Source organism: Balaenoptera acutorostrata, chromosome 16, assembly GCF_949987535.1.
Source record: "Balaenoptera acutorostrata chromosome 16, mBalAcu1.1, whole genome shotgun sequence".
Classification (NCBI taxonomy): Eukaryota; Metazoa; Chordata; class Mammalia; order Artiodactyla; family Balaenopteridae; genus Balaenoptera; species Balaenoptera acutorostrata.
Genome location: NC_080079.1, coordinates 50,586,456 through 50,600,503, shown reverse-complemented (window position 1 = coordinate 50,600,503; position 14,048 = coordinate 50,586,456). Strand labels below are relative to the sequence as shown.

General features: G+C 53.3%; 2 protein-coding genes across 4 annotated transcripts in view; both read left to right on the top strand.

The window, feature by feature from the left end:
- Positions 1–5,223: 5,223 nt before the first annotated feature.
- ADIRF (adipogenesis regulatory factor) lies at positions 5,224–7,584 on the top strand. The gene is made up of 3 exons (XM_007174555.3): positions 5,224–5,405; positions 7,120–7,182; positions 7,387–7,584. Exons 1-3 carry the CDS (start codon positions 5,345–5,347, stop codon positions 7,491–7,493), a joined length of 231 nt encoding a protein of 76 aa, XP_007174617.1. The 5' UTR covers positions 5,224–5,344; the 3' UTR covers positions 7,494–7,584.
- Positions 7,585–8,424: 840 nt separating this feature from the next.
- Positions 8,425–14,048, top strand: part of SHLD2 (shieldin complex subunit 2) — a 165,824-nt gene continuing 160,200 nt past the window's right edge. For 2 of the 3 annotated variants that reach the window (XM_057530487.1, XM_057530489.1), the window contains exons 1-2: positions 8,425–8,773; positions 12,608–12,667. The gene's annotated coding sequence lies outside the window, so the exon portion shown is untranslated. The remainder of the gene's footprint in view (positions 8,774–12,607; positions 12,668–14,048) is intronic. The other variant, XM_057530488.1, reaches the window with a different exon arrangement.

Sequence of the window (14,048 nt, the reverse complement as noted above, 5' to 3'; positions counted from 1 at the left end):
CTGGGACTTCCCTCCATGTGTGTCCTTGGTGGAACAGTTACTTCTGGGAACAGGGACACCTAACGCCCCTCCCTGGAGCAGATGGTAACTTTCAAAGATGGGAAGTCTAAACCCATAGTAGGGACTCTTTGCACCCTCCTCTGCGAAGAAGGACATGACCCCAAGGTTCCTCCCGCCTGGTCCCACACAGCCTTGAGCTCCCCACCAAGTTGGACCTGGGCTTTCCCTTTCACCAAAGAGTTCTGTCAAGTATCATTAGAAAACACAACAGCTGAGAGGCAGAAGAGCCAGTCTCCGCCTTGAGAGACAAAGTAAAAATGAACATTTGTTGAGCTCCTCCCAGGTGTGGAACACCGTACTGAGTGCTTTACCTCCTTTAATCCTCAAAACAAATGGCATGTCCCAGTTTCGTCGAAAATGAACTGAGAAACATAGAGTCAAATAACTTGCCCAAGGGCACAAAGCTAGGAAGCTGGGACCCGGGCAGAAGTCCAGGTGGCCTGGCTCCAGAGCCAAGCAGCTGATTCCCATGCTCTGCTACGTCCACCCGGACTGCGGGGGCTCCAGTGGCGTTATGGCAGATGCTGCCACCCCCAAGGTTTCAAAACAACCTTGGGACCAGGGAGGTCGTTGTCCTACACGAAGGTCTATTGGCATCACGACGTGGAGTCTCGTTCAGAGGTGCCTGAGCAGAGAGCAGGGCTCCCATTCCTTTGACAGCCAGTTTGGGTTCAGAGCATCTAAGTGGCTTGCCCCAGTCCTCCAGCCCTGGGTGTGGGCAACAAAACTTGAGTCCACACCACCTTCCCACCCTGCCTCTGTGGTGGGGAGTAGAGGTCGAGGGCAGCCCTGGGGGCTGGGAACCAGTCAAACACAGCTGAGCTTTGTCGTATCCCAGCCTGCCGGTCGTGGGTATCCACGGCTGAGGCGGCAGAAAGGAGCAGTGAGCCGCTGGTCTTGCAGCCCCAAACCCTACCGTGGGAGGAATGAAGGGTCTGGAAGAGGTGCGGGCAGTCCCGGGTGTTCCTGCTCCCGGGCTCAGACACTGCTCATCAGCAGGCCTGTGCACGCCCCAGGAGGAGGGCACCTGGGGCCTGGGCTTGCCTGAGAGAAAGGGGGGAGGAGCCGGGCCCTCTCAGGTAACTGGGGGAGGAGGACACCTAGACTCGGCCCCTGGGGTCCCAGTGCCCTCTCCTCTGCTGAAGGAACCTGGGAGGGTCCCTGCTGCTTGCGCCCCGCTCTCACCCCCGTATTCAGGGCCAGTTCCTGTGATCAAACAACAAGGTCTGCCTGGTCCAGGAAGCCTCTTCCCCATCCCATGGGCACTGCAGTGCTCTTTGCCTTTAAGCCCCCTATTATGTGCTGTGGGATCTGTGGGGCTGCACCTGACTTCCCTAGAGGAGTTACTGCTCTCCCCCCCATCCTCTCCTTATCCGAGAAGCCCCAGGCACCCTGTCCCATTTTTTTTCCCCCCCGGTAGGTGGCTGTTTTGTTTTGTTTTTTAATATTTATTTATTTATTTTGGTTGCGCTGGGTCTTAGTTGTGACACTTGGGATCTTCATTGCGGCATGCGGACCCTTAGTTGCGGTGTGCATGCAGGATCTAGTTCCTGGACCAGGGATAGAACCCGGGCCCCCTGCGTTGGGACCACAGAGTCTTACCCACTAGACCACCAGGGAAGTCCCAGTAGGTGGCAGTTTTAATAAGAGAACTTACATATGAGGCTTGTCTTGGGCGGCCACAAGATGAATAGATCTCTGCCCCAGCCCACCAGAATCTTAAAAGTTGACAGAGGACTTAACTGGGGTCAGTCATATATTCATTCCAGAGGGTTTCAACAACACCTTACTCTGTCAAGGCTGTGTCCTTGAAATGGCCACCAGTATGGGAATTGCAGGCGGGACATACATTCCAAAGACAGGGGAGGGGGTGAGGAGCCTCTGATTGCCCAGGTCCAGCTCACAAGGCAACCAACAGTTACACCCATTTGATGACCTCTTCCAACATTGCTGTAACAGATTTTTCAATCATCTACCATGTATCAGGCAAGGTGCTTGACTCTGAGGAACCAAACTAAGCAAACTAGGTATGGTGTCTCCTCTCTAATTGCTCAGAATCTTGGAGGTGTCAGGGAGGAAGAAATTTTCCTGTACCTTTCTAGGTTCTTCTGGCTGATTCAAAGAATCATACTGACATGAGACAGATTGACAGGAGAAAATCAAAATTTAATAGCGTGTATACATGGGACAGACCCAGGAAAACTGAGTAACTTGTCAAAATGGCTGAAGCCTTCACCTTAAATAGCATCTTCAGCTAAAGACAAAAGAGGATCTTGGGGCTAGAGATTTGGGGAGGAAGGCAATTGACATGGAGATGGAAAATAAATGTTTGCTGGGCCATGTACAGACAATGGGACACAGAAAGGAATTTTAACAAATAGACTTTTCTTGGTTCCTCCCTGTCTACACACCTAGTTCATACTCTAGTTATTTATGGTGATAGCTCTATTCCTGTAAGGCCCTCTATCTAAATTCAGCTAAGGGGAAAGATCAAAGTTTCTCCCTGAGTCTTTTGGGCCTTGATTGTTTTCAGCTTGAAATAACTGGCTTGCCAAAATGACATTTTGGAGTGTCAAATTTTGCTCTCCTACAGAGGGAAGAGAGAGAATTTGAAAAGCAATCACTAAAGTCTGGTAAGTGTCATGTTAGGGAAGTACAGAATGCTGGGAGGCCCAAACTGGCATACTTCATCTAATCTGTGATAGTTAAGGAAGGCTTCCCAGAGGTTGTGATATATATTTTTTTAATTAATTAATTAATTTATTTTTGGCCGCATTGGATCTTTGCTGCTGTGCGCCGGCTTTCTTTAGTTGCGGAGACCGGGGACTACTCTTCGTTGTGGTGTGCAGACCTCTCACTGTGGTGGCTTCTCTTGTTGCGGAGCACGGGCTCTAGTGCGCGCAGGCTTCAGTAGTTGTGGTGCGCGGGCTCTAGAGCGCAGGCTCAGTAGTTGTGGCACACGGGCTTAGTTGCGCTGTGGCATGTGGGATCTTCCTGGACCAGGGCTCGAACCTGTGTCCCCTGCATTGGCAGGCGGATTCTTAACCACTGGGCCACCAGGGAAGCCCGTGGTTGTGATATTTTCGATGAAACTGGAAGGATGAGTAAGAATTAGCAAGATTAAGGGGGCCTTCCCTCCCCCCACCTTGAAGGACCCTCAGCTGAGTGTCAGGCATCCATCAGCCCATTTAACCCTCACCGTAACACTCTGGGGGAGATTCTGGTATTGTGCCCCCCACCATGAGGCTTGATGTGGTTGAGGCTTGATGAGGCTCCTTGAGACACTGAGGCTCAGCGAGATGAGGGAATTTGCCCTGGGGGGTATTTGAACCCAAGAGGTATGACTCCAGTGCCTGAGGCTTTACAGCTACTCAACTGTCCGTTTTGTCACCTGCTTGGGCCCAACAGCCCCCCCGCCCGGAGAGTCTGCTGCCTCCCAGTCTCGCTCCTTGCCCACTGGGCCTGGTGCCAAATAGCAACAGCAGCTCAGCAGTGAGCTAACTTGGAGCCGTGTAAAAGGCCTTCCTGGCTAAAGGGACTGGTGCTACTGGTGGTTTTTCAGGAGGGCTGGCAGGCCTCAGGAGGGCAGGCAGGCCTGGGGCAGGGTCTGGGCGGGGCTCCCCGGAGTCCAGGAGGAACCATCAGGCGGCTCTGCAGGGCCTTAGTGCTCGGGGCTGGACCAGGCGCAAGGCCGGGAGGGGCGGGGCGGGGCGGGGCAGGGCGGGGCAGCCGCTTTGTTAGTCTGCGTTTGGTGTCCCATCCCCCCACCTGATCTCAGCGCCTGCCCCTTCCTCTTGCCCAGGAATCCTTCTGCCTTAATCAATTTCGTGTGTGTGTGTGTTTCCATATACCCCACACCAGGGGCTGACCCTCCACGTCTTATCCACCCCTCCCCACCCATTACAGGGAGAGCTTGGGCCAGCCGAGTGGACCTGGGTAGGTGGGAGCTTCCCAGAGCTACAAAATAGGGGAGACCCCGACAGACGTGCAGAAACAGGCCCAAAGAGGATGAATCAGAGAGCAGCCTTAGAGAGGGTCGAGCCGCCGCACCGAGACGCAGAGGGGGTGGCCTCTAGACTCCGAAGGCGGGCTCTGGAGTGGAAGAGCGCTGGGCGGGGTGGGGGCCACCTGCACCCTTGAGCGCCAGGATGTTGTGCCTCGAGGGTCGTTTTGCTTTTTCTGGGATCCCTGGCTGCTCTACTGACGCTCAGGTCACTAACTCCCCTCCCAGCGCCCCCGGTCGTCACCACGCCCCGCGCGCCGGTCCCAGGAGAGGTGACCTGAGAGGGCTGCGGCTTGGCCGCTCCCTTCCTCGCTGTTTGGCCTGGGGTGCTTCCTGCCCAAGTCGTTGGGCTTTGGTGACCGACAACGGTTTCCTTGCCTGGGCTGGACACACACGGGCCGCCCTCTCCGTTACTCCCCCTCCACCTCAGGCTGCTTGGTCCCCAGCCAGGGTCGCACGCACGCCAGTGACTCGCCTTCCCGGAAGGGGGTGGGATTTACTCGACCTTCTCCCCACTGCGCTCCCCCCCTACCCCTGTCCCAGCAGCGGCTGGGCAGATGGCCAGTTTGCAGTGTCCAGGCTGAGTGTGTGGGGACCGCCAGCTCGGCGTGGGTGAAGGCGCTAGGGTTTACAGCCCACCGACTCGGACTTGAGTCCCTGCCATGTGAATTTGGGTGAGACCTAACTCGCCCTCTGTCCTCAATTTCTTCCTGTAAACTTCTAATAACACCCATTCCAAGAGTTGTGAAGGTTACACAAGAGGCTGTAAGCGTTAAGGCAGCGCCAGGCACAAGGTAAATGCTTAATAAAAGGCAGTTGCTATTATTAATTACAACTCCAGCCTTCAGATCCTGACCTGGTGCTGACCCCGCGCTCACAGGTTGGGGAATCCTCAGGGTCAAAGAGGAAAAGTCCGGCCTACGCGGTAGAGGGAGATTGGTGCGCCCCCTCTGCCCGCAGCCGCTCTTTGGACCCCTGATCCAGCCCCTCTGCAGCCCCGAGCCCCGCTCCAGACCCTGGTTGGGGCCTCCGCCTTCCCACTACGGCCCGCCAGAGGCCAGGTTGTGCTTTCGGGCCGGCGGGGATTGGAGCAGGGCTCGGTCACTCCCCTGAGCCCAAGTGCTGGGAACCGCCCCGCGCCCCCTCCAACCCCCCTCCTTGCGGGGTGGGCCGGCCCTGGGGCGCCTTAAAAACCAGAGCTGGTGCTCGGGTCGCCGCCGCTTTGAGCAGGATCCAACGTCTCTACGGTTACCCTGAACCACCTCGCAGACCCCAGCAGCCATGGCCAGCAAAGGCTTGCAGGACCTGAAGCAGCAAGTGGAGGGGGCGGCCCAGGAAGCGGGTGAGGACTGCGCGCGACCTGGGGCGCATGCTGGGACCCCCGGGTGGACGCGGGGGTGGGGCTGGGGGCAGAAGCCTGGGGACTGCGCAGCCGGAAAATCGGTGGGCGGTTCTGGCTAGGAAGGGCCCTCTCCTGAGCTGCAGGGACCTGGAAGGACGCCCACCCGGACCAGCCCGGGAATGATGCCTTGAGGGAAGTGGGGGAACAGCAGTGCCTGAGGAGTGGGGCGGGGGGGGGGGCGCTTTGGGCATTGCCAGAGCCAATCCGAGGCAGCTGCTAGGGCCGGGAGCGGCCCCACCCGGGCCCTCAGGGGAGAGTGACGGTCCACGAGGAGAGCGCGCTCCGCCACCCGCACGCCCGATCTCTAACCGCCAGGTCCCAGAGGCGCACAGAAACAGGATGGGACGGGTGGCTCCAGACTCCCACCGGGCTTTGTTTTGAGCACTCCCCCCCTCCTCCGAAATACTCATTTCCTCTTAAGTCCTCACGCAGAGGACCTTCCCACCTTCATGCGGGCAGGGCAGGTCCCCAGTCTTAGTTTCTCCACCTCTGGCTCTTTCCCCCTCAGACCTGAGGTTATGCAGCTGCGGGCTGGGGATGGACTGGGGAGTAGGGTATGTAAGGAAACTTCAGCCCCACCAGCGGCAGCTCTTCCAGTCCCAGCTCAGCCTCCCTTGGGACTCCAGCTCCCAATCTGTCCTACACATATCCCTGTCAACAGACAACACCTAAACCAACCCCCTCCTTCATCAGTGCCCCAAGGAAAGCCCACAGTTGCTCCCCTGAGGCTAAAATGGTACCAGGAAGTCTCTGTCTACAGTACCCTTCCTTCTGGGCTTCACTTTCCCTATCTGTAAGTGGAGTGCAGAGTCTCCTTCCCTGTGGTCTTGACTGTGCTATGTCAGACAAAGACCCCAGGGACCTCTGTAAGCAGTAGACCCAGGGTCTGCCTGACCCCTGTACCCCCTGGTCCCCAGGATCTGTGTAAAGCAGGCCCTTTCCTGTTCAGCAGCAAGGGTAAGTCAGATCTCTGAAGGCCAGAGCCACCTGTCTGCCTACCGAGCAGGTGGGGACCCACCTGAGCCCCTGGAAACCCTGTTCTTCACAGGCACAAACTCTGGTCTAGAGGAGATGGCCTGACTTTGGAAGTTTCACCTACTTTCCACACTTTGTTTCCTAATGCCTTACGCTGCCTGCTCACGGAGGCACTGGCAGTCATTGCTTGTGTGCCCTCTGGGGAGAGGCACAGGAGAGAGGAGGTAGTGAGAGGGCCTTGCAAAGTAGAAGCCCCAGTGCTCTAAATGTGGGAATTCAGGCATCTGGGCCAAGCCTCCGGGGGAGAAGTTGTTAAAGGCGGCAGGGTTCTCCCTGGGCTGTGCCCAGCAGTAGCCACAGCCCAGATGCCAATTCCAGCCTGGCCCAGCCCTGCCTTCCTTCCTCGCTTGGATATTTTTGCAGCAATCCTGGAGAGGCAAGGGAAGCAGGCCAGAGAGGAGGAGCCCAGAGTTACAAATAAACAAGAACAACCTGTAGTCATGGAAAGGGCTCATGCCCCTCACTGAGTGGCCTTGGTCAGAGAACTTTACCTCAGTGCCATCCATCCCTGGGCCTGCAGGACAGACCACTCTAGAGAACAGATGAGGTTGGCAATGGTGAGGCCCCTGTGGTTGGTGGTATCTCAACAGGGGCTAAAACCCACATGTCTCTGTTCTAGTGACGGCGGCTGGAGCAGCAACTCAGCAAGTGGTGGATCAGACCACAGAAACAGGGCAGAAAGGTCTGGTGGGGCTGGTGGGCAGGAGGGTGGACAGCCCCAGCACGGCCCTGCCCCCCACCCAGCCCTTGCCCAGACACACCCTCTCCTCTGCAGACCCTCTACCAGCATTGCTTCCTGGGGAGGGAGACCCAGGCCAAGCTAACCCTGCAGGGCTGTGGTTCCCCAGGGCCCCGCACTCAACTGCCCTATCCTTTCCTTTCCCAGCCATGGACCAGGTTGCCAAGTCTACACAGGAAACCATCGACAAGACTGCTAACCAGGCCTCTGAGGCTTTCTCGGGTTTTGGGAAAAAACTCGGCCTCCTGAAATGACAGAAGGGAGACATGGGTGACTCCCTTCCAGGCCCGGAGCTCTAGCAGGCTCTTGGCGGGCCACCTCATTAAAGCACATATGCCTACTCTGTGTCCGTCCACTTCATGCCTCCTCCCAAACTGGGCCCAGCCCTGCCTCGCTTAGAGCAGAGGCTCGGGGATCCAGAAACTCAGCCCTGACGTCCAGAGTCCTGGCATTCCAAATTCGGAAACCCAGACGGATTGTCCAGGAATTCATTTCCCATATCTCAACCGTGCGTCCAGACTCTCCCTTATCCGAAGTTCAACCCCCCATCTAGGTACGTGCCCCTCCCCCGCTCTATTCCCCCTGCCCCCGATTCCAAAACCGCTCCCTCAGCTCCAGGAACCCGTCCCTTCCTAGGAGGGGGATACTCGGTGCCCAGATCCTCGAGGAGCTCAGCTCTGGGCGGGGGGCGAAGGGTTCCAACGGCAGGGGCCTCGGGAACTTCTCCCAGTGAGCTAAGCCGGGGCGGGGGGCTGGACGCATCGAGGCATCCTAGGGCCAGGCGCCCGCGAGGGCTTCAGGCGGCAGGAATTCTCGGGGAAGAGAGGGGACGCAGGGACGGAGCTTTCGGTCCTCGTCACCCTACGTCGCCTGCCCGCTGTGCGACTGTCACACCCGACGGTGAGTCACGGGGCAGGACCGGGTGGGCGAGGACACGCCCCGAAGATCTGAGTCCCACCCAGTTGACTTGTGTTTGGCGCGGTCGCCAGGAGCTCCGCCCAAGACGCGCCCCCTGGGGAGGTGCTTGCGGCGCACGGGGCGGTGCACGTGGGCGCGGCGCACGGGGCGGTGCACGTGGGTGCGGTGCACGTGGGCGTGAAGCGCTGGGACCCGGCTGTGTGCGTGCGCGCGCTAGGCCACTCCCTCGGGCACCCCTTCCCTTCCGGATGCACCTGTACCTTCTCGCCCAGTGCAGAGGCCGGCTTTTTTCTTTCTTTTTTTTTTTTAAATTAATTAATTAATTTATTTATTTTTATTTTTATTTTTTGGCTGTGTTGGGTCTTCGTTTCTGTGCGAGGGCCTTCTCTAGTTGCGGCGAGAGGGGACCGCTCTTCATCGCGGTGCGCGGGCCTCTCACTGCCGCGGCCTCTCCTGTTGCGGAGCACAGGCTCCAGACGCGCAGGCTCAGTAATTGCGGAGGCCGGCTTTTTTATCGGGCAGGTTCCCCCAGAGGGTCTAGAGTTCGCGCAAACCTTATTCCCTCCGACCTCCCCAGCACGTGTTCTCGTGTCCATGCACGCGATACCAACCCTGGGTAAGTCCTGCTGATGGGTGACTCACTGTTGCCACAGGGTAAGGCCCAGCCCTGGCGCCGGGCGCTGGCTGCCCTTTTCATCCGAACCCCCGCCACACCTCAGCAGGTGACGCCCCGTTCCGTTTCCCCACCTCCACGCCTTTGCACACACTATTCCCTCTGTCCGTAATGATCTCGTTCTTTTCTGGATTGGCACATACGTAGTCATGCCGTTTCAACTCACAAATATTGGCTACACGGCACTTCCTAGTTCTGGGGAGATTGAGAAAAAAAACCATCGTCTTTCCTTCACACGCTGACTGGGGGCCGGCTTTCCCAGAGGCTTTCCAGACATGCCAGCAGGGGGCAGTGTCGTCGTGTCCACCCCCATCCCTCCCCTTCACCACCCCCCCCCCCCAGGTGACCTTTCCCGTCTCTAATCTGAGATCCTTCCCAAGGAAACAACAGGTCTCCTCCCTAACCCTTAGCATCTCTCACCCTCACCCCAGGGCCAGGCCCAGTTTCATGCTTGGTTCCTGTTGCTGACTGTCCCCAAAAGAAGGGCTCAGCTAGTCTGCAAAATGGGCCAAGGCCTAAAGGGAGGGTCCTTGAAGAGATACCTGGGGTAATCTGGAGGTGCTTCCAGCATCTCCAGGAGCCCCTGCCTCCAGGAGAGGATGCCAGGGTTGGGAGAGACCACCTGGGGCCACAGCAGGAGGCAGGTGGGGCTGGACTGGCAGAGCCCTCACATTTTTCTGGAATGCATCCTTCCCCTGCCTGACTCAGGAGAGATCCCAATTGGCCCAACAATCCCTCTTCATCCTGTTCTCCTCCTGAGTGTCGGCCTTACGGATGGATGTGTGAGCCAGCTCAGGCCAAGGAGAGGAGGAGTCAGGTCTAGGGCCAGGAGCCTTCTAGGAAAGGTTTTTCATCCTCAAAAAAGAAAAGAAAAGAAAAAGACCAAGGAAGAAGCATTTTCTTCTATTCCACTGAACATTTTTGTGGCTAGAAATGATTCTTAGAACGCTGGCAGCCACTTCTAACCACAGGAGGAACAAGCCTAAGCAAAAGCCAACTTGCTGATTAGGGCAGAGCAGAAATATAGAAAGAACCTGGATCCCAAGTTACTTTATTCAGTCCCTAACCTAACTAGTCCTGCAGCTGCCAGGAGCTAGGTGAGAGGATCAATTTCCTCATTGTTTGAGCTGCTGTGAATTAGGTTTTCTGTTGCAAACAAAAGCTTAAATCCTGATGTTACCTGGATGCTAAGGTCCTGTATTTGCCGGCCTCACCCACCTCCCCAGCCTCCTCCCCTAACACGCCCTCCCTCTCTGCCTCAGCCACATTAACCCTTGTTCATTTCTCTTGACATTGTGCTTCTGCTCATCTCAGTCTTTGCAGGTGCCCTTTTTTTCTACCCAGAATGCTGTCCATCCTCCGTCATTAACCACCCTTGTCCAAGTTGCTCCTGCTCTTTCATCCTTCAGATCTCAGCTTCCCTGGTCGTCCCCCAACATACACAGAATGGGTCTGGCCACTGCCAGTACGTTCTCACACCCCCTGTACTTCTTTTCCACGGTTATATACTAATGAGTCGCTCTCCTGTGTGCTTCACTGTGATGGTTGTCCACGGGCTGCAGCCAAGTCCCTTCTACTGATTAGTGCACACCCAGAGCCTAGAGTGGGGCTCTGGCAACATCTGCCACATGAATGCAGGGATGACGGTCCTTTGGTTCTCCTACCAGATAACAAGAGTTGACACATTGTCAGGTTCACCATGGTGCCATCTCCTACAATGCAGTCCCTTCCACAAACCCTGCTGCCACGCAGCTGATGCTCCCATGCACCGTGCAAATGCCTGTTTCTGTGTGCCTCTATTCCCCCAACATGGAGCCCTGGGGCGCAGGGCCAGGTTGGGCTTGTCTTTGGTCCTATGTCTGGGACAAGGTGGGCATGGTGCTGGGGAGCCAGGGGAGCTTATAGGAGCCCAGGCCTGTCTCCGTGAGGTTCATGAAGCTAGCTGAGCCCAGATGGGCTGAGGAGAAGGCAGCTGTGGCCACTGTACCTGTTGGGTCTTGGTCAAATCTCCAAAGATTAATTCTTCCATTAGCAATTCCTCAGATAGTTCCGAATTCTCCAAATACCAGTTCCCCAACTAACCAAACACAAAGTCACTAACGTCACATTTTGGTTCCACTGGACTTCTCAGCTCTGATTCCCATCAAATTACAGATGAGAAGGGGCAGAGTTTTCTGCTTTCCACCTTCTCTCCTTTTCTCCTATTTTTTTTTGTTGTTGTTGTTAGTTGTCTCATTTCTACTTTGTGAAAACACATAGCATTTGCATCCCATTCCTCCACACCTTTGTTCTGTCTTAGATATGCAACTGAAAATATTAGAAGCGCTCTGCCATTCCTTCTGCTGAAATATTTTCTGTTATCTCTTGGTTGGTTGGAGTTAGTCCTCTAAAAGTTTCCTCAAGAATGAAATATTTTCAGATGAATTGAGAAGACATCTGGGATCTGAGCTGAGAATTGTTATAGCTAGGCCCCTTGGGTAATTGCAGTGTGTCCATGAGGGTTCACAGTGTCCTATTTTTGTGTATGGCATTTTCTATTTTTAAAAAAAAAGGTTAAAAAGTTAAAATAAAAATTTTTTAAAAAAAGAAGGGCTCCTGTGAACCATATTCTGAGTTCTTAAATGTGTGGTAATGTTGGTCTGTATACTTTATACTTTATCCTCAACCTTTATACTTTATCCTCAACTGGGTTTGAAATTTACATCTCACACTTTTTTCCATGAGCGTCTTCTAGGTATGCCTGCCCCACCTTCTGCCACAGAAGGTTGAGCGGTCCCTAGAAGTCTGATTTCTAATTCACTGGAATTTCTTTTTTTTTTTTTTTAATTATTATTTATTTATTTATTGGCTGTGTTGGGTCTTCATTTCTGTGCGAGGGCTTTCTCCAGTTGCGGCAAGCGGGGGCCACTCTTCATTGCGGTGCGTGGGCCTCTCACTATCGCGGCCTCTCTTGTTGCGGAGCACAGGCTCCAGACACGCAGGCTCAGTAGTTGTGGCTCACGGGCGTAGTTGCTCCGCGGCATGTGGGATCTTCCCAGACCAGGGCTCGAACCCGTGTCCCCTGCATTAGCAGGCAGATTCTCAACCACTGCGCCACCAGGGAAGCCCTCGCTGGAATTTCTAATAAGTGACTTGATCTTTCTGTCTGGCTGGCTTTCTTTATCTTTTTTATCTTTTTTATTGAAATATAGTTGATTTACAATGTTGTGTTAGTTTTAGTTTTGTATATGATTCAATTGCATATACATATTTTTTCAGATTCTTTTCCATTATAGGTTATTGCAAGATATTGAATATAGTTCCTTGTGCTATACACTAGGTCCTTGTTGTTTATCTATTTTATATATAGTAGTGTGTATTAATTCCAAACTCCTAATTTATCCCTCTCACCCCTTTATCTTTAAGGTACAATAATTTTTTTAGGGTTCGTCTCGGTGATGATTGTTCTGGTTCAGTTTTCCCTAGTATGCTGTTTGCCCTTTCCATATTGATTCTAGATTTCTTTTATTTCAGGAACATTTCTTAATTGTATATTTAAATATTTGCTCTGTTCCATTGCTTGGCTTTCTTCTTTGGGAATTCCAGTTGTGGGCACAAAGTTTTCTACCTTCCACATCTGCCATTGTCTCCCAAACACTGTGTATGTCTTTAATATGACTCCTTTTTTCTTTGCTTTTTTTCATTTCTGTTCCCATAGGTACCTACTGTGGCTCCTTCTAGTTTAGTCTTCATTTCTACAATGGTTTGTTTTACCTTTTTTCTTCTGTTTTATTCCAGAGTTACGTAAGTTCCTATTCTGCCTGCTCCTGTCGTCTGCCATCTCATCCCTGAATTCTGGTATTTCTGTTTTATAGTCTTCCTTCATAACTACTAATGCTTTATTAAGTGTCTTATTTTCTTTCTAAAATTCATGTTGGAGTTTCACGTTAGGTAATAATTTTCATGTGCCTTCTTTGAGGCACACTTTTTGGTGGGATTTGTTTGTATGTGATGTCGTTTTGGTATTCTTTTTCATATTTAAAAAATAATATGTTTTTACTGTTAGATAGAAAAAAGTGAAGTCAAAACTGCATATCTTTGGTATGCTATCCTTCCTGTAAAGAAAGAAGGAGGATGCAAGAAAGTATGCAGGGCACATGTCTCTGCATATTTGTGGGAAGAAAATGCAGGAGGATAAACCAGAATCAAAGAGACCGGTTATCTACACGGGACAGGTAGGAAGGCAGTGGAAAGAAGGAGGGAATGGCAACAGGGTAGCAGAGATGAGGAGAGAGTGACACTTAACTTCAGAAAAGTTAAATTTGATGTGTGAGTTGGTGATGGGCTTTTAAAAATTCTTCTTCCTGTGTTCTTGTTACCCCATAGAGTTTCAGGAAGGAGAAATGGGCTAAATTAAGAATTAAGCTGCAGCCACGTTGCTTCCAGACTTAGAAGTCTGGCAGGCTGAGCTGGTGTTCTCTGTTTACCTAGAATCCACATCCTCTCCTCCCTGCCCTCGCCCTGGTAACCTGCCTCTTGAACTGCATCACCCGGGCTCCCTCACCCTCAGGACTTGGTTGGGTTCAGCCAATAGGGCATATTGACAGGACATGGAGAAGAAGAGGAGAGGAATTTATTCCTCCTGCTTCCTTCTTGCTGGGCATGGTTGGGCAGTGGCCCTCTTCCTCTGCTGACAGCTGCAGCTCCTGTCTGCTGACCCTCTCCTACAGCTGCAGCTCTCTTCGGGGTCTACAGCCCCTCCAGGCCCAGGGAGGAAACAACTCCCACTGCTCCTGGTCGCTAGGGGCCTCGCCATCCCTCATTGGTTCCCTTAAGTCTGTCCACACCTTTGTGAACTGTCCCTTTCCTCAGGTATCCCTTTGATGTGCCCTCTGATTTTTTCTGGAACCCCGACTGACACCCATGGATGTATGAGTGCTGATCTGCTGGGGAAGTCTTCTTTTGGTGACTGACAAACCAAGTCTCCAGGAGTCTAGTCTCCCTGTGGCTGGGAGGGGTCTCTATGTGCAAGATATGTGGGCTGTATATACTGGGAGCTCAAGTCCATGAAGTAGAAGTAAGAGAAAGCATAGGCAGGATGACAGTCATAAAACTCTTGACATTCATGGCATTTGCAGTTCAAATCACAGGAGAAAAAAAATCGTCATGCCTCAGACATAAGACAGCCCTAAGTATTTAAGTACTCAGTTTTTTTTTTTTTTCAGAATTATTAATTGCT

What these genes read in the sequence shown, in the direction of transcription:
- ADIRF (XM_007174555.3), top strand. Translation starts at nt 5,345, where the DNA reads ATGGCCAGCAAAGGCTTGCAGGACCTGAAGCAGCAAGTGGAGGGGGCG. An exon ending in GGGGGCGGCCCAGGAAGCGG is followed by an intron (nt 5,406 to 7,119) that starts GTGAGGACTGCG and finishes TCTCTGTTCTAG; the next exon opens with TGACGGCGGCTGGAGCAGCA. An exon ending in CACAGAAACAGGGCAGAAAG is followed by an intron (nt 7,183 to 7,386) that starts GTCTGGTGGGGC and finishes TTCCTTTCCCAG; the next exon opens with CCATGGACCAGGTTGCCAAG.